The 24,341-nt window shown below is 49.6% G+C and overlaps 1 protein-coding gene across 4 annotated transcripts in view; it reads right to left on the reverse strand.

Annotated features, from left to right (window-relative positions):
- Positions 1-24,341, reverse strand: part of WDR25 (WD repeat domain 25) — a 137,590-nt gene that overhangs the window by 36,454 nt on the left and 76,795 nt on the right. For all 4 annotated transcript variants that reach the window (XM_049612155.1, XM_049612157.1, XM_049612153.1 and 1 more), the window contains 2 exons: positions 17,171-17,318; positions 4,668-4,798 (listed from right to left, as the gene is read on the reverse strand). In XM_049612155.1, coding sequence (XP_049468112.1) covers positions 4,668-4,798; positions 17,171-17,318 — 279 coding nt within the window. The remainder of the gene's footprint in view (positions 1-4,667; positions 4,799-17,170; positions 17,319-24,341) is intronic.

Below are 24,341 nucleotides of genomic sequence, written 5' to 3' on the forward strand. Positions count from 1 at the left end.
GTCGACTCACATGGAACACAGCCCGCTGACCTGCTGGAAATGAAGTCAAGAACTTTGCGGTGATGAGAGATGTGCTCCAATCATCAAACCCAAGGAAGAGAGAGACGGGCCAAGAAAAGAAGACAGGGAAGCTAAATAGCCCATTTGCTCTAATGAATTGGGCTGTGGCCCCAAGAAGTCCAGAATCCCAACCTTCATCATTTGGCTCAGCCTAAGGGTCATAAAATTGTATGACTGGAAAGTAGCTTAAAAGTTATCCATTCCAACCACTCTTCAGACTCTGTTCTCTCAGACCGTGTCGAGAAGCTGTCTGGCCCTGCAGTCACGCTCCAGTGGTGGGCTCGCTAGCCCAGCACAGCATGCCTCAGCTCTGTCCTTGGAAACCTACCCCTTACCTTTTAAATGCTGATTCACTTTGATCCAGCGATTTGAGTTCTGGGACCCAAGCTTAAGGAAATAAACCTCGAATATGGAAAACACTAGATGCACAAATGTATGTCTTATAGTGGAATGTATATAAAGTAGACCTGGATGGTCTGTTTGGAGATTATCATTAACAGAGAGAAACTGCTCGCACACCTTGACAGAAGAACAGCTCTCTGGAAAAGATATTGTGTGAGCACCGGGTTTCTGCAAGGATGCCCATAATAGAGGGAAGAGCAGAAGCACCCACCTTGTCAGCCAGATCAGGATGGATCTCAACAATCAATAGGGTGACAGATGTCACAGCCAGACCTATCCACAGCAGGGGTTAGCCAGGTCGTAAATATTTTTGGTTTTGCAGCCCATGTGGTCTCTGTTGCAACTACTCAATTCTGCCACTGTAGTGTGAAAGCAGCTGCAGATGATACATAAATGAGAGCATGGCTGTGTTCCAATAAAACTTTACAGAAACAGACAGCAAGCCGGATTTAGCCCTGGGCTGTAGTTTGCTCACCCCAATCTCTACCTTCACATCTATTAATTTTAAATGGCAGGAAAAAAAAAAAAAAAAGGAACTATCCTCACTATCCAACCTAGGGAAATGGTTTTTTGAAAACGACCCATTGGATCCATATTTACTGAGTGCCTGTTTATGTCAGACTCTGCTCTGAACACCAGGCAGAAGGCAAGAAGCAAGTCAGGTAAGCACCCTGCATCAAAGGGATGTGTTGAAAATTCTACAAGAGTCTGTGATAACAAGGAAAACCCTGACAGTGCTATGTAAAAAACAAAATATAAAATTGTGTATAAAAATCAGACCAACGTTTTAAGAACACACACACACACACACACACACACAGGGGAAAAGAACAGCGGAAGAAAAATACTAGAATGTTACTAATGTTTCATTCAGCTGGCTAGACTACCCCTTCTCTTTATTTCTCTCTACTTTCCAGTTTTTTCACATGATTGCATATTACTTTTACAAGAAAACAGTTCCTCCTGCTGTATTTAAAAGGGGGAGCTGGTCTTGATTGTAAGCTAAGCTCTCTGTCCCTCCTGCCTGCACCTGCAGTTTCCACCACTGTCCCTGAAGGTAATTTAAAACAAAAACAAATCAGCCAAGCTGCTCAGCCCCACATGTTCATCGACACAGGAGCGAGCTGGAGAGTTCAGCACCAGGGACAGCGCCACATACCGCAGGCAGCTCCGAGGGGTGAAAAGGGAGCCACCCCAGGTGGGAGCCACCCCAGGTGGGAGCCAGGAGGGCAAGGAGGCTGTGCCTTTCTTCTCTGGTCCTCCGATTACTCCCACTTGAGACACTCAGGCAACACCTGTCAGAGGAAACGAAACTGAAGCAAGAGAGCTGTCCCTGAGCCTGGCTGATGCAAAATGGAACTAGCCCCGTGACCCAGAGGGAGAGGAGAGGCAGTTGGATTGCTAGTAAAGGGGAAGTAAAAACAAACATTGTGCAGATCCCTTTCCCAACATTATTAGCTTGGGAGACACTCGCAAATATGCCAATACCAGTCACAGCAACATCTGCTTCTAATTGCTTCTCCCCCAGCATTTTCAGAGCCTGTCAGATGGCGTCTGCCCTAGGAGAAAATCCAATATTTTTAACAAACTCTTAAATCAGATGGCGTCCTTGGTGAGTAATCTCTTACGTGTTTGGTCTTTGAGGCTAAAAACAGTAAGCACACCTTTAAGGGACGCGGCCGTCAGCAGGGCTGGGTAATCGAAGGCCCCACTTCAAACAGCATGACTAAGAGTTTCCAACACATGCAGCCCAAATACAAGTGTTCTAGTGGGTTGTTTTTTGTTTTTTTTTTTAATTCCACTGTGTCCACGTCTTTATGTGAAATTTTTCTCTCTTTTCCAAATATTTTTGTAAAAAGAAGTTTCTTTGTAAAAGAAAAATGTGTGATTTTTTTTTTTAAAGAGCACATCTCTCTGTGCTTTAATTTTCCCACTTGTGAAGTACTTTAAGCAAGACACCTATGGATAAAACTTCACATTTTCTTCAAAGAAACTGCCTGTGTTCTTAGGTTCGCAAAATGCCAGCAGCCCCTTCCAACAGCCTGTTGGGAAAGTGTCTTCCTGCAGTGGCCAACCTGACCTTCAAATCCGGGAAATCCAAGGTGGGGCGGGAGGCAGTCCTGGAGGGAAAGCCTTTAGGTAGAACCTTTTAGCATTGCAGCAGCCTTGAGCCCTTCAGGGTGGGACCACTGAACCCCTGAATCCTAAATGCAGGAGGGCAAACTGACATTCCATACCTTCTCCTTTCAAAGTTAAGTTTAACATGGGTTTTATTATAAACTACCCTGTAGGACTCAAGTGGCCGCGTGCCTCCTTCAGACCAGAGTAGTGCTTCTCAGACCCTGAAAACAAGTCCGCCTAAAATCACGGCGCACCCCCAGAGGGAATCGGGCCACGGCTCTTCCTCACTACTCTCCCACACACCCATTCTCAGGCCTGGCTTCTCCCTGCTAACCCAAACCAGGACTCACAGCATTGAAAGCCTCTTTGCCTGGGGCCGGTGCCCTTGCCTGGAGCCCATGCCCCACCAGGTCAAGCCAGTCCCTGGTCCCTGCACACATTTGACACTTCTACCTTCTATACCTACACATTCTGCATGACTGCCTTCCTCCCTCATTCCTTCACTTGGTCATCCGAGGCTTGCTGAGTGTCTACTGCGTGCCAGCCCCTGTTCTAAGGGCTACAAGTCAACAGCAAACAAAATAGACAGAAAATCCCTACCCTGGAGGGGCGCCTGGGTGGCTCAGTCGGTTGGGTGTCTGACTTTGGCTCGGGTCATGGTCTTGCGGTCCGTGAGTTTGAGCCCTGCGTCAGGCTCTGTGCTGACAGCTCAGAGTCTGGAGCCTGCTTCGGATTCTGTGTCTCCCTCTCTCTGCCTCTTTCTCTCTCTCAAAAATAAACATTAAAAAAAAAAGTTTTTTTAAAGAAAAAAAAAATCCCTCCCTGGAGAAACTTATGTTCAAGTGAAGGCAGACAGGCAAGCAGATAAACATGTAAAATCCACAGTACACCGGGTGATGATACATAGTAGGGAGAACAGTGAGGGGGCAAAGGGGACTAGTGAATGCCAGAGGGTGACCATCACGGTGATCAGAGAAGGCCTCACAGGAGAGGTGGCATTTGAACAGAACCAAGCAGAGAGAGGGAGCCTCTACAGAGAAAACTGGGAGAAGAGCATTCCAGGTGGAAGGAGCAGCAGGTGCAAAGGCCCTGAGGCAGGAACGTGCTAGTGTGCTCTAGGAAAGGCAAGGAGGCCAGTGGGGCTGGAGGTGATGAGAAGGGGGAAGGGAAGCTCATGTAGGTATTGAAGGCCACTGTGGGGACACTGGCCTTTACCATGAGTGAGATCAGAGCCTGGAGTGTTCTGACCAGGGGAGAGGCACATCAGACTTACACTGTGACAGACACTCTGGCTGCCATGTTGAGAACAAACTATAAGGAGTGGGGAAAGAGCTACCACATAGGAAACTACTGCAATTATCCCAGTAAGAGCCAACGGCAGCTCAAGCCAGTCACCACAGGATATGCTCGTGACTTGGATGTGGGGGAGACAGGAAGAGCAGAGACAGGCACGGTTCTGACAGTTCCGACCCGAATCCCTGGAAGGGTGGAGCTGCCACTTATTAAGTGGGTGAGGGCAACGGAAGCAGCAGTTTGGTGAGCAGCGGGGTGGAAACTCCTCTGTGGGACTGATCGCCACCAGCCGTTTAGCCCCAGAAGGCACGTGATCTCCAAGAAGCCTTCCTCACATCAAGCAGAAAGCCCTCGCCCTCTGAATGGCTGCTTGTCCCTCCCTTACTCCCCCACCCATCTCTCTCTCTCCCCCTCACACACACACACACGTGCACACATACGCACACACACAGACATACATACAGCAGTGCTCCACACCACTTATCTGCAACCGCACGTCATTCCCTTGAGTAACCCAAAGGCTAATTCCTTTTATATCATCTGGAAGCATCTGCACACAGTAGGTACTCAATAAATGTTTTCAGAGCCGCAACTCTGATGTTTCAATACTCTAACAACTCAAGAACGTTCTTTCGGAACACATACACATCACACTGAGCACCGATGCAACGTCAGGTGGTAATTACCCCGTCTCCAGGGTCCTGCACCTAGATGCTGGCCCGCCCCCGGTCAGTCACACCGCCGCGGCAAGCTCTCCTGTGGAGAGGCCACGGGAGGAAGACGGGCATCACCTTGCCGGTCCTTATATCCCAAGCTTTGACTTCGGGGTTGAAGCCTCCACACACAAAAAGGCTGTGGTCTTTCGGGTGAAATTTCAAAGTAGTGATTCTAAAGTCACTCTGACCGCTGAAGAGCTGGGTTCCTACAACACAAAGAAGAGAAGAGAGCATTAAAAAATACTCGGACCACAAGATAAATGTCTTAAAACTAAGATGCCATCTGACATAGAGCTCTGGGCCCAAGGGCCCATGAGACTTTCTGGAAGCACAACAGACGTCATGGCACCTGAATCTCACTCTCTGACCAGCCCCGTCCCTGACTGGCCAAACTGCCCCCCAGGGCTGACCCAACGGCTGGACCCACGAACATCACTTTTCCTGTGTTCCATCGACACTGCCTATCAACTCATTTAAACCACACAACCGCTCAAAACCTGCTCTACGACTGAAGAAAAGCCAAGGCTCAGGGAGCTTAAGTAACATTGTCAAAGCCGAACAGTTAACGGAGAGTATTTACCCAGGACTCTAAAAAAGAAAAAGCAAGATGCTCCAAAGTGATCTTTGTGGGATCAGCCATCTTTCAACCATGACCTTACATTCATGACCACGGATGATTTGCTACAGGGAGTGGCTGGTAATGGTAGCATGATACTCTGGGCAACAAGTGACAGCATGACCCCACAGGGCCCGGGAGCCAGCATGGACAGGCAGTGTGGCCCACTGGGGTCTCACTGATTCTGCAGGACTCAAGACGGTCCTTGTCCTCTGCATATCTGTCATGAAACCACTGTCGAGCGCTCACGTGCACTGTGAAAACATTTGTGTGTACACACACACGCACACACACACATATGGTGGGGAAAATGTCGGTTTCGCCACTGTGAGCTTTCAGACGTCAGTGATATAAACAGGCTGAACTCAGGGTGTGTGGGGAGCAGATCTCTGACCCTGAGCCCAGGTCTGTTGGGTTCCAAAAGCCAGCACTCGTTCCTCTATGTTGTGCCACATTATGCCCCAGGGCACTGGCTGTAGTTCTCGTGTGCTCCATTCAACCCCACTGAAAATGCAACCAGAAACCAGACCGGCCTTGGGAACTGTTCTTACCACCGGAAACGTCCCCAGGGGCCAGGCCATCTCACAGGCATGGCACCTGCTATGCAACACCCACCAAGAGCGTGAAGGTGATTTCCCTCAGATATGTCAGCAATGGCTCCCACTGCCCAGGAGGGACAACCTTGACTGCCCCTGGCCCACAGAAACTCCTCCACTGGACTGAGGCCGTGGGCGGTTAGGGACACATGAAGCTGGTGGCCGTGGAGACCAACGTGATGCCAAGATCTCCAGCATCATTTCCTCTCACGGGAACCCAGAGGCCATGTTTGCTCATCCATTTCAGAAAGCACTTCCAGAAGGCTGCCCTGCTTTGTGTTCAGGACCCCCACACACAGCATTCTACCAGCTCACCAGGTAAGGAAATGAAAGGTCATCGACTGGTAGTCTTGAGTTACAGCAGGAGCCTTTCTAAACCCAATTTGCCTAGATCCATGGTCTCTGCACTCGTCTGACAGCAACACCCAACAGGGGACAGCCCTTCAGCACGTATCACGGGGACGCGTGTTTGCTTGTAAGTTACATACCGCGCTACCGTGCGAATAAATTGTACGCATTAAGATACCAAAAGTAAACTATTTTAAAGGAGAGACAAGGACACAATAACCAATATTTTAAAATATGAGCACTGGGTGTTGTATGGAAACCAATTTGACAATAAACTGTATTTTAAAAAATCATAAAATATATTTTAATGTGCCATTTTCTAAGAGTATCAACAAACCTCTGTGAAATCATTAAACCAAACGAGTTTTTAGTGAGAGCTACCAAATTGACTCCACTCCCATTTTTTTTCAAAGGTAGGAAAACTGTCTGTGGCTCAATGATTTGAAAGTAGCCCCGTTAGGGCTCCAGTCCATTCTCTGAGGTCATCAGAGCTAACAAAGACTCTTCCCAGAGATGCACAGACCCGGCTGGAAGATGCTTACCACTGGCAACAAAGGAGACACCGTCCGCTTCTGTCCATCCCTGATACAAAGGATTTTGTGAACATGTTACGAGTGAGGCCCCAGTTCCCCTCAGGTCAGAAAAAGGCTCCTGCAACTCATCACAGGGTATTACTGCATTCTCATATTTTTAATAGCCCAATTCAAAATCCACTGACATTGTCATCTCAAGGATTTTGAAGCAGGTTAGAAAAACTGCTCCCAAGTTAAGGGTGCAGATATTAGTGTTTTTAATAGGTGACACATTCACATAGTTTTTGGTTAACAAATTACAAGATGGTGGAAACAAAAACATCTCTTTTCAAAATGTTCTTTCCACAGTACAAACTTTTGGGAAAGCTCTTCATTAAAGTGTCACCTTTCCCTTGATGAAGGGTTATGTTGATTTTTTTCCAGTATCTTCCAGGGGCCTACAGTTTGCAGTCACTTGTCATCAGAGAAAACTTTGGAAACACCTGAGGTTTTGTAAATGGAGCCTCTATACTTCTTGAAGTTCAACAAGCCCCTTAACTGTTCCACTCAAACGGGCAGTGCACAAAGTCTTTCATGGTCATCCTGTGTCACTATGATGTGAAGAGGGGCCACTGTGGGTCCTGTCATCCGTAATGGTGAAGGGCCTATAAATAATAGCCTAGCCGTCCAGCCCAAGGGGGCAGTTGAGGCAAATGTGGGTCTCTGCCTGGTGGAATGTCGAAAAGCCATTCAAAACTGGAATCACAAACCGTGCTCTTTGGCAAGACAGACAATGCCTGATACCTGTTCTTGGATCACAAAAGTATTAAGAAGGGATTGATACGGGCAGAGGCTGGGAAGAGATTCACCGACTTGAAGTGGTTTGTTCTAGGGGTAGTAAGATCATTTTTTAAGTTACACCAATATCGTTGTCATAATGTTGTGTGTGTGTGGCTTTTTTTAAATAAAGAATCCTTCTAACCAGGCATCAGAGAGATGAGCAGACTTACAGGAGTCTGGGTCCTACGTGTCTCGTTAGGTCAACAGACAAGCAACTGTCTCAAGCAAAAACTCACATCCTGGGGAATTAACCTGAGCGGAAACCCGATATTCCTTGAGCTTCCTCTTCTTTCCTGAAACCCATCAAGCTATAGTTGGTGGTCAGAGACCACCCATGCTATGCCCGATTAGAGATGCCCCTTCCTAGGGAGGATGGAGGTCTCCCCACGGCCGGGACTCAGAATGGCACTTACGGAGACCTGCTGGGACAGGCCTTGGAACTGCAGCTCAGGCCTCAGGGCACTTGCCCCAGCCAGGTAGCCAGGGGACCCATATGGAGGATGAAGAAAGGGAGCACCATCATGTCCCCTCAATGGAAAAGGAGCACACAGATGCCACTGTGGCCCCCACGCTGCTGCAAAGGCCCCGGCCAGAAATCTCCTCCTGGCACAGGCAACAGTACCTACTGTGGCCCTCCTGCTCGTTCAGAGTCACTGCTAGTCCTTAAGCCCAAAAGGAAAAATAAACGGACTGCCTAGAGAAAAATTTTCCCTGTTTCTTGGACCATGGCATATAACCATATGCTTATTTCAGAAACAGCAGTGAATTAGGCATGTTTTTTCAAAAAGTGCAGTGATACAGTCTTGCCAACAATGAGGAAAAGGTGGGAGGAAAAGCAAAAGCTGAGTTGCTAAAAGATGAGGACTGAGCTTTTTCTGCTAAAAAAAAAAAAAATGCATGTATTTCTGCATGTTATTCTTCAACCTTCCAAAGAGACTGGGAAGAGCCTTCGAGTCTCGTAAGTACTCTAATGTTCCCGTTACAACACAAGCGATGCTTTCTATCTTTTCTCCTACTTTTTGCTTATGAGAACTAGGCCTTTGCTGTATCTGCTAAAAGGGTCCAAAACTAAAAGATTTTAAAATTTTTGATAAGCTTCCAGATAGCTCATGGGAAACACAAAGGGGGAGATTCCACCGGGGAAGGAGGTCTAGCACAAGGCTGTGGCTCAGAAGTCGGGGACCCCAGCCGTCCCTGCCCGGCACCGTGCTCGGCACAGGAGGTGGTGCAGCAGAGGGGCTGAGAGTCACCCAGACCCAGGCCCCACCCCAGGAGAGGGACCTGCCCAAGTCTGTAAACGGCAGGCTGTCCGGGGACCACACGCGACAGACGTGCATCCATAAGGCGTACAGTGCTCTGGAGGGCGTGGCAGACACAGCAAACAACAAAAGGGAGCTATGATTGTTGGAAAAAGTTAACCCCCAAATTACTGAATTCATCCTTGGTTAAATTAAAACCTAAAACCAAGGGCTACAAGTTCTTAACAGCAGGAACCTTGAGAGAGGAATGATTTGGAGTTTCTGTCTTGAGGCTATGAGAATACAGTGCCTTGGGCTAGTCTTTACATTTTGTTGAAGAGACATAGATAAAGGCTGGAAATATTTATCAGAGACTGTCTTGTTCCCAGCCGAGGTGAGGTGAAGGTCCTTTCTTGTCAGACTTGTTCCTCCTCTACATGTTCCTACATCGAGTGCCCTCTTCACCACGTCCTCTCCTCCCTCACGACGCTACCTCAAGCACAATGGTTAGTTGCTATGTAACCTTTAACCTCGAGACTATCTTGCTTGGTTACATGCTTGTTACAGAAAGGTCTATTTATTCACTGTATGCTGCTTATGGGAAATTGAGTTTTAAAATATTTAATCCACTAACACTGACTTTATTGATCTTGTTATAATGAACTCAACCAGTATAAGAACTGTTCAGATCCTCTTGGAGTTAGGAAAAATCACTTCTTTTCCTCCTTGAATCAATAATGATACAAATAAACCATAAATTGTCATTAGGGCAAAAATACGCAGAAACTCAATTTATTCTCTTGACGCTATTATTACTACCCCATCACCAATATTGAGAAGATAAGGCAGCTGGTAACACTAGCCAGGAAATTCCTCAGAGGTTCCCCTCTTCTTTTCTCAGGTAGAGACCCAGATGACCACCCATGTGGCTGGGGCAACACCACCTGTCCACCCTAATGCCTACCTTGGGGGACCCTATCGTCATGCAGGGCTCTGAGTCCCCAACGGGTCCTCTTCTTCCACTCAGCATGTCTGGCCCCCAGCCCAGTTCCTGGCACATAACAGACATTTAATCCAGGTCAGATGAAACCCAAGTAGGGGACCCCAAGAAAGAGAAAAGAAGTTCATGCCCTCCTCTGCAGGGAGCGGGCATCTGTCACCTCCAGGCCTGCGTGCAGCCCTCTGTAGTAGGTGTCATTAGCCCATTTCACAGCAGGAGAAATGAAAGCTCTGAGAGGTGAGGACTGGTCCAGGGCCACACAAGTCAGCCATGCTGGGAGCCAGGCCGGGCCTGTCCAACCCCAGAGCCCCGCTCTCCGTACCCCGCCTTGCCTGCCTGCAAGCTATCCGTGACCTTTCCTTCTCCTTAGCTCTTTGTTCGTATCCATGGACTCACGAACATGCAGGGGAGACGCTGACAAGGGAAAGCTGATGCTGTCGGCTCATGGTGATTGAGCTCGTGTTCCCAGGCAGGCGGCATATGACTCATTTCGCTAAAATCAATATCGTTACACTCATCCTCTGGGAAGTACCCCACCAGCTGTAAATCTAACCATCCTGACTCAAAGTTAACGAGAAAAGGAGCTTACTAACTTTCAAATCAAACTCTATGAATCAGAAACAGGGGCCATCTCAGCACGCCTGGCAGAGTCCCGGGAAGGGTCCGGGTGCATCCACAGGTCCCCCGTGGTTGAGCGGGCGCCTCTGGCTCAGCTGGTGGTCCTCTCAGATCCACAAAACCAGGATAATAAAGCTAAGCTGAAGAAGCTGTCGTGAGAATTGGAAAGACAGAGTGACATAAGGGGGCAGGCCCCAGACGGACGGCGGGCCTGCCAGACGGCGGCTGCGGCAGCAACAGAAGAAACGGCAGTCGGCGTTTCTCTTTATATCAAGTCTGGCTGCTGCTCTTAATGATCTGGACGAGACTGAATTCCCTAAAGTTGAAAAGAAAACAAAAGTTCTCAACTTGCAAACAAGGTGTGTCGCAAGGGTTTGCCTCAAGTTGGCTTTTCTAGGGCGCAGCAGGCCCCGCTCGACGGCAAGCGTCCAGGCTCCCAGTCCGTCGGCGGAGGAGGTCTGACCTATGAGGGCAGCCTGACCATCCAGCGGCTGCCTCCGAGTGCACACAGAGACCGAGTACCAGCACAGTGGGGCGACGGTAGTCCACAAAACAGTGCCGTCCGTTAAAACCGCTATTCGTTTATCCACAGGACGGCACAGGTGTCACTGGGAGAAAATGACAGGACAGGGGTGTGTGGGATGTGGCAGGACCCGTGGGCACTTCCCACAGGGTGAGGTATGGGGCTGGCAGCCTGTTTCATGGACGCGTAATAACACTGGATTTAATATCCAACACTAGGGTCGTGCCCCAAAGCTGTATGGAAAGAGGGGGAGAAAACAAGCTTGAAACTGGAGAGAAAAACTCTTCAGACCGAAAGAGGAAGGGTGTGCGTGGGAATGGGGCCCAGGGCCAAAGAGGTGGTAGACTTGAGAACGGGCACGTTTAAAAGAGGGCTAGGGACAGGGCGTCGGGGGAGGAACGAGCTTGGGAGAAAGAGGGGTGGATGAGGACAGAGGAAAAGCAGAGGAGTCTGTGGGGGTCCCGCCTACACCAGAAGGACGGATGGAGGTGCGCAGCTGCTCCCTGGGCAAGAAGGCACTGGAGGGGCTGTGCCAGGGCCATCGTCGGCTCAGACCTCACTGGGCTACGGAGCCCCTCAGAGACTCTGTGTCTGGATCCAGCGGCAAACCCCTAGGACCACAGGACTGGATACACAAAACGTGCCCGTACCATCAGGAGCTGTGCAAGTGTGCCCATCGCCCGGCGGCCCACGATGCGGCTGGGCATCCGCCTTCCTGCCTCCACAGGTACCTAAAGGGTGCCTGACCCAGTCCCTCGGAGCTGTGCCGGGGGACACTCAGTCATGGTGCTCAAAAGCCAAAGCATGGAGAAGCCCAGGCCCCCTGCAGGCACCTCCTCCAGGGCCTGGAGGGGCGGCACCAGTCGGCCCAAAAGGAGCCCCATCTGCAGCCCCTCCTCTAAAGCCCCATGAGCTCCTGGTCTTCGTCAGGGTTCTAATTTGGATGCTTCTCACCCTTCCTATGCCAAATGTACTATAATCGCCAGGGCTAACATTTCTCCCACCGGAGCAGCGGCTGTCGACAGCCAGAGAAGCATCCTTCAGCCAGTCACTTAATCAGAAGGCTGGGTCAAGACCCGTCCGGGCGCCCCTTCCTCCCAGAGGCCCCAAGATCGCTTCCACAGGTGGCAAGCCAGCTGCCCGGGGGAGAGCCAAGCAGGGCCCCCTAGGGGTGGGCTTCAGCAAACCGTTCGTCCTCGGCAGGAAAAACCGACGCGGTGAGGGCATGCCACTCCCGGGCTTCAACAGGCAGGCTCTGCCAGTCACACAGGCCACAGGTGGATCCCAGCTCTGTTGCTGCTGGCCGCGAAGCCTCGAGCAAGTCCCCAAGCACTCCAAGCCTCAGTGTCCGGGTCAATGAAATGGGGATAAAAACACTGTCCTCACAGGTAAGTGTAGGTACTAAAAATGTAATAAGTAAGCAAAGGGACTAACATCTTTTTGTCCATTTCAGCTTCATACAGACCAAGCAGTGTGCCAGGAACCAGGGTTACACCACCCGGGGCCTGGCCCACGGTGCACACTCAGCTGATGTGGCGGTCCCCTTTCCTGAAGCATTTCTGTGACGGCAGTCCCAATCAGGATACAAAACTGAGGGAGGCAGCAGAACGCGCCTCTTGGAAAACAAGAGAAATGGTCACTTACGGGTCCAGTCTCAGCTGTCATTTCCATGCACCATGACCCCCCACCGAAAGACACAGGGACCCCCAGAGCAGGAGGAGCTAGCCAGGGGCTGGGGACAGCAAGGCTGCAGGCAGTGGGTTATCTGCGGGAAGAGACCTTCCTCAGCACTGGGTGCCTGGAGCTCTGGAGAGCGGGTCAGGCTGGACTGTGGGGGTTCTGCACACGCACCCCCCCATAAAGGGCAGCTGCCGTCTCGTCACCAGGAGGAAGCCGCTAGCCCACCACCAGTAGAATTTTGTCACGGAGAAGCAACACATGGAGGAGACACGGGGAGGACCCAGGAAGGCCTTCCTGGCTGCCCCAGACCCACATGGGGACCAAGGGCCACACTTGTAAGCCGGCTGGGGGATCACCAGATTGGGGGCTTTTGGAGCTGAGCTACCAAAGCTGCCGCGTCTGAAGAAATGGCCCAGCAACCGGGGCTCTCTGGACGCTCGGCAGGAACAAGGGCATTACTTCCCACCATCCCAAGGGCCTCAGAGGGAGGGACAGAGGAAGGGAAGGGACATGTTTTGCTGAGTGCATACCTGAGCCAGGCATTCTGCAAAGTGCCTACAAACATTCTCTCGGCTATTCCCCTCAAAATCCCACCACCAGCCAGGTACTGTTATCCCCTTTCATGGACGCAGAAACAGAAGTGAAGGAACTTTCCCCCAGGACACCCAGCTCAGGTGAGTGGAGGTGCACATTCGCACCCCATTCGTGCCCCGTCACACTGCACTGCCTCCAGCACTGTTGGGACCAGGTGCCATTGCACGGACGTCCAGGACAGGCTGGATGCACATCAGGAGAGCTGACCAGGGCAAAGGAAGGAAGACAGGGTGCCTTCCCCAAAGTCGGAGCCCTGGGGGCTCCAGGGGCCCTGCGAACCTATGAGGCCTCAATAGCCAGGCTGGGGGGCACCTGCCAGTGGTGGGGGCAGGGGGCATGATGGGCTGGAACCTTCACAAGACCAGTGCCCGTGGAAGTGAACAAGTTCTTCAGGGGATTTCGAGGAGATGGGCTGATTTAGTGTGCAGGACAGCTGACTCATAAGGCAGGCGACACTGGGGCCCTGGTGGAGCTGGCCAGGGTTCTCTGAGGCCACTCAGACTAATGCATCAGAGACGTTTTGTTAGGAAGATTACAGACTGAAGCGGGAGCACCAAAAATAATGAATCTGTGAGTGGATTTTATTTAGGTGTTGATTCATGGTTGTCCTATAAGCCAACAGCCCGTCAGAACTATAAATTAACGAGATAAAATGTGGCTGGCTCTCCATATTTCAGGCCGGGTATTGACATTTCAGAATCCACAGATTTTTAACTGTATTGATTGAGGACACCAGGATAAATGGCCTTGGCACCAAATTCCCATTAACGACAATGGGCACCAAGTGACTAATTCCCAAAGCACTGCGGTGAGAACGCCCTGCATTGCCTTCTCCTGGCAGGGAGTTCTAATTAGATTGAAATGAAAAAGCCAAATCACCAAGGGCGGAAAGAGGCAGATCGAGTGAAAAGGGAAATCAGACTCGGTGACGAGAAAGGACGACGAGAGAAGTCAAACCGGGCCGAGAGCCACAGGGGCCGCCCAAGACCACCGGCCTCTGCTAAAGACAGCATCTATGACAACCTGGGCCAAGGGTGGGGACACACAGCTGAGGCGGGAGGCACGGAGGGAGCCACCGATGGGTTTCACTGCCCAGCAAGGGCCAGCCTCTGCTCACACACTCCAAGTCGCTGCTCCAAGCCAGCCCTGGCCAGATGACGAAGACACGAAGACTCCCAGGGCAGGCCCCATTCTCAAGAACTCCCACACTAGTCAGGGCGACAAACACAGAGACCAACAGCCCCCTCAGCAGGAGAAGTCCATGTCGGGGCTGGAGGGCTGCTCCAAGGGTGAGGTCCACATCCTGAGACCTCCCCACGAGGGACAAAGGATATCCAACATGCTCACTGCTACAGCCCCAGCACCAGGTCCTACCCATAGCAGGTGCTCAGGAAATACCTGCTGAGTGAATGGAACCCGGCTCTCAACAGGTGATGAGTGCCATTCCCGGGAGTAGGGTAGAGTGGAAAAGTCCCCCCGTCTTAGGCGAAGCCCTGAGGACAGGGGCTGAGCCTTCCCTCCACCACCCAGTATACCACCGTTGGAGGAGCACCCTGGGCCTGGGGCCACACGAGCCCCTCTCCAGTGAAGTTCTGCCACAGACTGGGCAAGGCATGCGCCCTCCCCTCCTCCAGCTCTCCACCTCACCCTGGTCATACCCAACCAGCTGAAGATACCAGGGAGACCTGCCCAGAGTGCAAATCAAGCCATGATTCTCTCCTGCTCCAAACTCAGCAACGGCCCCCTACTGCCACCTGCTGTGGCGGTCCCTAACTTATCAGGAAGACTCTCTTCAAAAAAATCCAAAAATCTCAGAAGCCTTCCCCCACATTCACACATACCCACACATGCCACGGCAGTGTCTGTTTAACATCTGTTGATTGAGAAGATACATCATGACAAAGGGCCACTAAGCATCCATTAATGTTATCAAATGAACTCGTATTTGATTAACCCAACAGCACCGCCAGGATGTGAAAAGCATCACTCCTTCGCTCCGAGGGTGGGCAGTGCAGGTACCCATGGGCACCCAATGTCCCTGGAGTGGGGGGGGGCAGTGGGGCCAGGAAAAGGAAAAGACCTCACAGGCCGGGAACCACAGGCCTGCACCCCCAGACTCCCCTGCAACTGCCTGCACCCCACAACGCCACACACTCCACTCCTGTTCCTCTAACAACTCTGTCCTCATTGTTCTGTCTGCTGGGAATGTGCTTCCCTCCTCCTCTACCACACCTTCTCCACCCGGATCCTCTGTCCCCTGGGTCCTGGGTCCTGCCTCCTGCCAGGTTCCAGGCTACATGTTCTTGCATCTCGCTCCATCACCACAACCTGGGATTCTGTCCACACTTCCATCTCCCCCGGCAGACAAGAGCTTCTGGGGTGGATCCTGGGTCTGCATCTCCAATGCTGAGCATGGGTTACGGGGCACATGGGCAACGGAGTGAGCCTGGCAGATTTTTGCACGCAAAGAAGATTCTGGTGGTGCGGCCTTAAAGGGTGAGACCCCAGATGTAAGGCTGCAGGAGAAGGCCTAGCACACAGTGGGTGGTCAGGACATTACCCACCGCGGTCACCATCGACTAAGTGGCACCAAACTCCCTGAGCCATGGCGTCCTCATCGGCCCTGTGGGACGCACTGTAAGACCACAACTGGTTAGGGAAACACTTTGTTGAGAAGAAAAACCCCATATACACTCAGTACCGTGGAAAGGACATAGGATTTGCAAATGCAGACACGGCTCTAAATCCCCACTTGCCACATACCACGGGGAGGTCGTGAGCTAGCTACTCCCTGCTCTGAGCCTCAGCTTTCCGCCTGTAAAATGGAGAAAAGATTGCAGGCAGCACGCCGTGGTGAGGACCTGTGGCACAGTACCGGCCGCTGACACGGCCACCAATCTTGTCCTCACCCCCGCTGAGGATGCACGGGGCTCAGGCAGAGGAGCCTCGAGGCCAAGCCTCGGCAATCCAGTGACGAGTATGCTCCGGGTGGGACACAGACCCCGCCGTTACCCTACACCATCCGCCGTATTCCTTCGCCGTGCCCCCTCCCAGCTGCTGGGGAGGGGTTGTGTGGTCGGGCCCAGAGCTGTCGTCTCCTGCTTGCCAGGCCCTGAGAGAGGCACGGACCCCAGGGCCTTTGCCACGGGGTATGGGAGGCCTATGTGAAGACTTGGGACACCCCGGGGATGGGCGGGGACTCCGGCCTCCCCTCCTGGCCCCGGCAGGAGAGTCCAGCAGAAAAGTGACCAGAAGGAGCCCAAGGAAGAGAAGGCAACGTGGGTGCTGAGACCAGCCAACCTGAGTCAGGGGCAGAGGCTTCGAACCAGCTCCGACCCCGTGGCTCTGTCCTCGCCTGAGGACCACGGACAGGACCCCACGCAGGGGCTGTGGCGGGATTAGGCGCTAAGAGTGCCTGTTGCACAGGAGTACTCGCTAATGTCAAGTTCCTTCCACTGACTGCTCTCTCCTTCTCGCCCTGCTTGTCAAGAGCCCCCTTAGGATTTACCCAGCACAAATCCATCTTACCCAAATGCCTTTTCAGTGTAGGCATTAAAGCAGAACTCGTTTGCAGACTTTCCTTATGAGCTGGAATCATTCCTTGCAGCCTTTCAACGATAATGAATTGACAGGAATTCTAAACTGATTCCAACCAAAGGACATTGTGATAAAGCTAAATCTATTTTGGTACAAATTACATGTCAGAAGTTGATTAAAAAGCTACCTCTTTATCCAGCCCCACAGCTTGGGCTGAGACAACCTTGGGGCTCTGTCCTCCGGGCAGACTGGCAGAGGCCCACCTTGAACCCTCCGTGGAGAGTCGTGGTTCCAGGCAAATGCCCTGGAAACGCACTCACCAATGTGAGCCTCTCCTGAGGGCTATCTCCTACTGCCCTGAAGCCATATGCAGTTGTGGCTGCTGACGGCCCAGAGAAGCTTCCCGATGAGAAAGCTGACCCAGCTGCCAGCTCCGAGGAAGGGGCGCCTCGGGGTAACAGTGCAGTAAAACACACCTGTTTCAAGGTCCGTGAGGTGTAGGGCGAAGTCGAAGCCCCCGCTGAGGATGCGCCGGCCACAGGGAGACCACCGGGCGGCCCGCACCGCCTCACTGTGCAGGCAGTAGGTCTGCAGGCAGCGGCCTGAGTCCACAGCATTCCACACCTACGAGGCAAACACAGCGCCAGACGTCAGAAGCGGAGGCCTGATCTCTGGGGCTTGGCTTGGCCTCTCTATGGGGTGGAGAGGGTCTCAGAGCGGAACTAGATTCCTGTTATTTTACCATCAAAACAACATCTAGCTGTTAAATTTTTCCGTGCAGAAATGTCAAGTTTTCGGGGCTGGTGAGTTGAGGGGGAGCTTCTCCCAAAACCCCTCCGGGGGTCAAGGGGACCCACAAGAACACAGCGTGCCCCAGTCCCGCCTCTCCCCCGCCCGCCCTTCCCACCTGCTTTGCAGCTGCTCACCACCAAATGTCCCGCTCTGCTCACACTTCTAGCCCAGTGTCGCCTGCGTCTCTGATGGCTGTCCTCCCAGACAGGGCTTCGTGAGCCCTGAGGTAGACACCGCACCGAGTCAGGCTATCCTCTTGGGTCCAGCTTTGAGAGTCAGATTCGAAACGGAACCTGCCACACCTGTGCTTACAACCGGGCAAAGAGCCAGGATCTGCCAGCCGTCCTTTTTCCTGGGGAAGAGGTACCATCCTTCATTCCCACCCTGGCTTTCCCTGGCGACAAAGCCGACGGCAGAAAGCCCCATGTACATTCAGTGGCTTCTGAAACACGCTCTCGAGCCCTTAAGTGTAGAACTGCACATTGCAAGAGCCAGGGCCACTCCACACAGGAGAGAGCCCTTCACCAGCGCACCAGCTCGTGCAGGAGCCCCGGGGAAAGGCTGGTTAGCACGGAGCCTGACAGGGCTGGCTCTGGGCCTGGCCTGCACAGGCGCTCAGCAGGGCCAGTCCCCTACCCCCACTGTCAATACAGGAAGCAGGGGAGGCTGCTGTCCATCGTCTGAGGTGGCTTTCAGAGGATCAGACACGAGAGGCAGGCAGAGCAGCTGCCACCAGAGCGTGGGCCTCGGAGGCAAGCGCCTCCCATGTCATGCTTCTGTTTGCACATCGTGTGACCTGGCCAAGCAGCCTGGCCTCCCTGGGCCTCGGTCTCCTCCTGGGTGAAGCGGGGGTCAGAGCCCCACCCCAAGGCCTGCCGTGAGGAATGAGCGGAGCTGGTGCGCGGGCTCCTTGGGGCTTGCCGCGCACCCAGTTCTTGACGACAGTATTCTCTGACCTTCTCTCGGTTACGGTGGGGAACCCAAGCCTCGTGTTCTTCGTCTCCGCCCACGCACATCCACAGACCAGATGTGGAGACGGCCTTCCCTTTCAAGACGAGAAAATTCATCCCGCTGCTTCCCCAAGGTGCTCACAAGGCAAAGGATCAGAGTTCTGAAAGCATGTTTCCTGGGCATACGGAAATGTCTGAGCTTAAGGAAACAAGAGCAGCTGTCAAAGAATGCTAAGAGAGCTCAGATCCTTTCTTTCTTATTGGGGGTCGATAGCTGGGGTCTCAAACTGAAACAATCATGAAATAGCAGCATCTACATTTAGAAATATGGACAGAGGGCCGCCTGGCTGGCTCGGCCAGCAGAGCACACAACTCTTGATCTCAGGTCATGGATTCAAGCTCCATGTGGGGCATGGAGCCCACTGTAAAAAAAAAAAAAAAAAAAAAAAAAAAAAAGAGTATGGACAGAGGGGCACCTGGATGGCTCAGTCAGTTGAGTGTCCGACTCCTGATTTCAGCTCAGGTCATGATCTCACGGTTCGTGAGTTTGAGCCCTGAGTCAGGCTCTGTGCTGACAGTACGGAGCCAGCTTGAGATTCTCTCTCTCCCTCTCTGTGCCCTTCCTCTGCTCATGCTCTCTCTTTCTCTCTCTCTCTCTGAAAATAAGTAAATAAGCATTTAAAAAAAAACGAGAGAAGAAAAATTCTAAAAAAAAGAAATACGGACAGAAATAACAGAAGAAACAACCAGAAGACGTCAACACGGAGTGGAAATTTATGGTAGAAGAACAGAGCATGTAGTTTTTTGCCAAACTAGGTACAAGTATGACTCGTTAATAGAGAAAATAAAGTAGAACTAATGAGCTACACCTACAGAGTTAACAATGGCTAAGCAGTAAAAAACATAATATTGATTACATGAGACAGGCTTCATATACACAGCAAGATGCCACCTAAATTATCAAAACACATAAAACATCACTTCACACCCATGGCTTCTATCAAAAACAAGAAAAAAGAACAAGTGTTGGGAGAGTGTGGGGAAACTGGAACCTCTGTGCACTGTCGGTGGGAACGCAAAATGGCACAGATTATATGGAAGACGGTACGACGGTTTCTTAAAAAATTATGCATAGAACTGCCATATGATCCAGCAAGCCCACTTGTGTGTATATAACCACAAAATGGAGAGCAGGGTCTCAAAGAGATCCCTGCACACCAGCGTTCACAGCAGCATTACTCACAGTAGCCCAAAGGTAGAAGCCATCCGAGTGTCCACTGACAGAAGAACGGATAAGCAAAGCATGGTCTCTCCATACAATGGACTACTATTCAGTCTTAAAAAGGAGGGAGATTCTGACAGCTGCTCAACGCGGATGAACCTTGAGGACATTATGCCGAGTGAAATAAGCCAGACACTAAACGGCAAAAAGGGTATATAATTCCGCTTACATAAGGCTCCTAGAAGAGTCAAAATCATAGACACAGAAAGTAGAATGGGGGATGCCAGGCGCTGGGGGAGGGGAGAATGGGGAGTTAGTGTTTAATGGGGACAGTTTCAGTTTTGCAAGACAGAAAGAGTTCTGGGGATGGATGGTGCGATGGTTGTACAATAATGTAAACGTGCTCAATGCCAGTGAAGCGTACACTTAAAAATGGTTAGAACGGTAAATTTTATGTGATACGTATTGCAACACAATTTTAAAAACATACATGAAGCAAAATTCTATCAAGCTTATTTGTGCATTTGTAGTAAGACCATAACAACATATATGAAGATGACGGTCACTCTGGGGAAATGGTGGGTGAGGGATGGGGTTGGGTGAAGGGCACTGTGAACACTACACTGTCTTTCTGAGAGAGAGAGAGAGAGAGAGAGAGAGAGAGAATGCTCTGAAGCAAATATGTTCAAATGTTTCCATCTGTTAAACGCATTCATTTCTTCATTCATTCAACAAACATTTCTTGAGCAGCTGTTATTAGCCAGGCATTATTCAGCAGCAAACAACTAAGACAAAAACCCCTGCCTTCAAAGACACAGACACTAAACAAGATAAACCAGCAGAATCTCTATAGCATGTAAGGTAGGGGTAAAGGCTGGAGGCGTAGTAAGTGAGCAAGAAAGGGGCCCTAAGGGCAGCAGAAGAAGTTGAGATGGTGGCCAGGAAGGGCCTCTCAGAGAAGGTGGCTCTGAAGGAAGATCTGAAGGGGGGATGATGGGAGCTATACAGAAATTGAGGAAGAACCTTCCAGGCAGAAACAGGACCCCTCTGGCTTCTCTACCAGGAGGAGAGTGCAAGGCAAGGGAGACAGTGTGGAGCTTCTGCAAGAATCCAGGGGACAGAGGAGCATAGTTGGACCAGCTGGAGGCACAGACAAGGAAAGAGAAGAGAGAGAGGGGAGGAGGAGGAAGAGGAGGGGAAGGCACCAAGGTGCAAAGCAGCACACTGGTAGGTCTGAATTCTCGGGAGGGGGGCCTCTGAATCAGCCATGGAGACATGTTAGGGAAATCCATCAATCTGTAAATTGCCCGATAACTCTCCTCTGAAGTGAAAAATGCATACTTGGCTCTCCTGGCTGATATATACACAAGGATAGCGTCAGAATCAATGCAGACCAGTCAGCCACTTCTCCAAGCTACCCAGGGTGAAGGAGAGAAGAAACGTTGCTAATCGCCCTCCCTAATTGAATTTAATGTTCACCGTCAGGTTTTAAAGATTAATTCCCAAACACTGTGGCAGCCTGAAGTGTGTACCTTTTTTCAATTAAGTAATTAGAGATCCCAATCTGCCTCCCTGGAATTAAGGAGTTAAATCTTCTGTCAAATGTTCTAAGATGGCTTGGTGCATTAACTAGAGACAGACATTCTATGTGTCCAACGGAAGTCAGATTTGGAAAGAACATGACAAGTGAAACACGCATTTGCTTGGCTGTCCTGTATTTACTGTGGTTTCCATGTCCTGGTTGCCGATACATGGCCCTACCAGGAGTTCCTCACAGTGTCTTAAGACCTACTGCTTTAACCACAGGTTATGTTCTTTCTGCCTGTCTGCCTTTTGTTTTTGATTACAAAATAAACACAACCTCCTTGTAAAATATTCAAATCATACAGGTGTACAAAAAAACAATACCCCATAGGAATCAACTATAGGACTGTGGTTCCTCTGATTATATTGGAACTAAGTATGCTTGGGGCGGGGGTGGGGGTGGGGAATGAAACAACAAAGAAACACAAAGAAGAAAATAAGAGTCATCCATAATTCCACCACCTGCACACAGTGGCTATCAAACTTCTGGGTGAATCTTTGCCTCCCATCTGGCCCACCCCTGACAGCTCCTGCCTCAGGGACATTCCTAGTTCAGCTGAAGTTCCTGGCCTACTCTCTACCCCCTGGCAGCCCCTGCTACTCCAGGATATCATTCTAGAGACGACTATCAGACTCACTAGCTCAGCAAGGCTGTGCAACCAGTGCGTAAACTTTGACCAAGCCATTTACCTGCAAAAGCTTTGGGATTCCTTTATGATGTGTGTCAAAGGCTGGAACTGCACTGAATGCACAGACCAATTTGGGGAGATATCTCAACGTTATTGAGTCTTCCAATGCATGAATAGGATATGTCTCTCCTTTCATTCAGGCCTTCTTTAATTTCTCTAAGCAATGGTTTGTAGTTTTTTGTTTTTATTTTTTATTTTTTTTAATGTTTATTTATTTTTGAGGCAGAGAGACACAGCAAGAACAGGGGAGGGTCAGAGAGAGAGAGAGGGAGACACAGAATCTGAAACAGGCTCTAGGCTCTGAGCTGTCAGCACAGAGCCCGACGCGGGGCTCAAACTCACAACCCGCGAGATCATGACCTGAGCCAAAGTTGGACACTTAACCAACTGAGCCACCCAGGCGCCCCGGTTTGTAGTTTTTTAATGAAAAAAAAATCTTATGGATCTTTTGTCAAACTTATCCCTAATTACTTCATCTTTTGATGATATTGTAAATGGTATTTTTTATCTTTAATTTCAGGCTCATTTCCAGTAAGTAGACATAAGATCAGTTTTTTATATCTTGACCTTGAATTCTGCTAAACCAACTTTTTAGTTCTAGAAGTTTTTTTTTTTTTGTAGATTCAGTACAATTTTCTACATAGACAGTCAGGTTGTCTGCAAATAAAGACAGTTTTACTTCCTTCTTTCCAATATGGATACCTTTTGTTTCTTTTTCTTGCCTTATTGCACTGGCTAGAATCCCCACTACAATGTTGCATACACATGGTGAGGGCAGACACGCTTGCCTAGTTCCTGATCTTATGGGGAAAGCAGTCAGTCTTTTACACAGTTAAGTATGATGCGAAAGCTAGCTAATGTTTTCATAAATGTCCCTTATCAGTTTAAGAACATTCTATTTCTACTTTGCACAAAGTTTTTTTTTTTTATCAGAAATGAATACGGTAGATTGTTAAATGCTCTTTCTGTATCTCTTCACACGATCATTTGGTTCTTCTTTTTTAGTTCATTAATATGCTGAAATGCACTGACTGATTTCAAACATTAAGTGAAGCTTGCATTCCTGAGACAGATCTTACTTGGCCCTGATATTACAAATAAATAAATATAAGTATATATGTATACACACATACACACACACAAACACACACACACAGGTGGATTAATTTGCTAAAATGTAATTTAAAATTTTGTACTTATGTTCATGAAAGATATTGGTCTATCACTTTCTTCTCTTACAGTGTATTTTTTCCTGTTGGGTATAAGGTAATGATGGCCTCACAGAATGAGCTGGGAAGTATTTCTTCCTCTATGATTTTCTAGAAGAGTTTGAATAGGATTGTGCAGGAGTTTCCCAGGGCTGCCATAACAAAGTACCACAAACTGAGTGGCTTAAAACAACAGAAATGTATTGTCTCATGATTAAGGAAACTAAAAGGCAGAAATTAAGGTGCTGGCAGGGTTGGTGCCTTCTGAGGGCCATGAGGGAAGGATCTGTTCCAGACCTTTCTTCTTGATTTCTACATGGCTGCCTTCACGTTCACATGGTGTTCTCTCTGCCTGTCTGTCTCCAAATCTCCCCTTTTGATTAGGACGCCAGTCATACTGGATTATGGCCCATCCTAATGACCTCATTTTAACATGATTAATCTCTGTAAAGACCCTATCTCCAAATAAAGACTTATTCTGAGGCACTGGGGGTTAGGAATTCAAAATATAAATTTTGAGACACGACTCAACCCTTAACAAATTGGTATAATTTCTATCTTAAATGTTTGGTAAGATTCACTAGTGAAGTCATTTGGGCCTAGAGTTTTCTCTGTGGGAAGGTTTTTAACTATGAATTCAATTTCTTTAATAGATACAGGGCTTTGGAGGTTATCTATTTCTTCAGGAGTGAGCTTTTCCTGTTTGGGTCGTTCAAGGGATTTATCTGTGTCATCTAACTTGTAGAATTCACTGGCAGAAAGTTGATCCTCACATGACCTTTGTAGCCTTTTACTATCTTTAGAATCTGTAATCAAGTCACTTCTCACATAATATTAGCAATTTGTATCTTTTCTATTTTATTCCTGATGCGTAGCTGAAGGGCTATCAGCTTCAATGATCTCAAAGAACCAACTTTTGGATTTACTGATTTTTCTCTACTGTTTATCGGTTTTCTATTTCAGTTATTTCTGCTCTTAATCTCCTTCCTTTTGCTTACATTGGTTGAATTTGCTCTTCCTTTTCTCATGTCTTAAAGTGGAAACTGAGATCACTGATTTGAAATTTTCTCCTTTATTAATATAGGCAATTACTGCTATAAATTAGCAGCTGAGAATTGCTCTATCTACATTCCACAAATTTTCATGTTGTTTTTTCATAAGCATTCAGTTCAACATGTTTTCTAATATCTCTAACAGTTTTT

Source organism: Panthera uncia, assembly GCF_023721935.1.
Source record: "Panthera uncia isolate 11264 chromosome B3 unlocalized genomic scaffold, Puncia_PCG_1.0 HiC_scaffold_1, whole genome shotgun sequence".
In the NCBI taxonomy this organism is placed as follows: domain Eukaryota; kingdom Metazoa; phylum Chordata; class Mammalia; order Carnivora; family Felidae; genus Panthera; species Panthera uncia.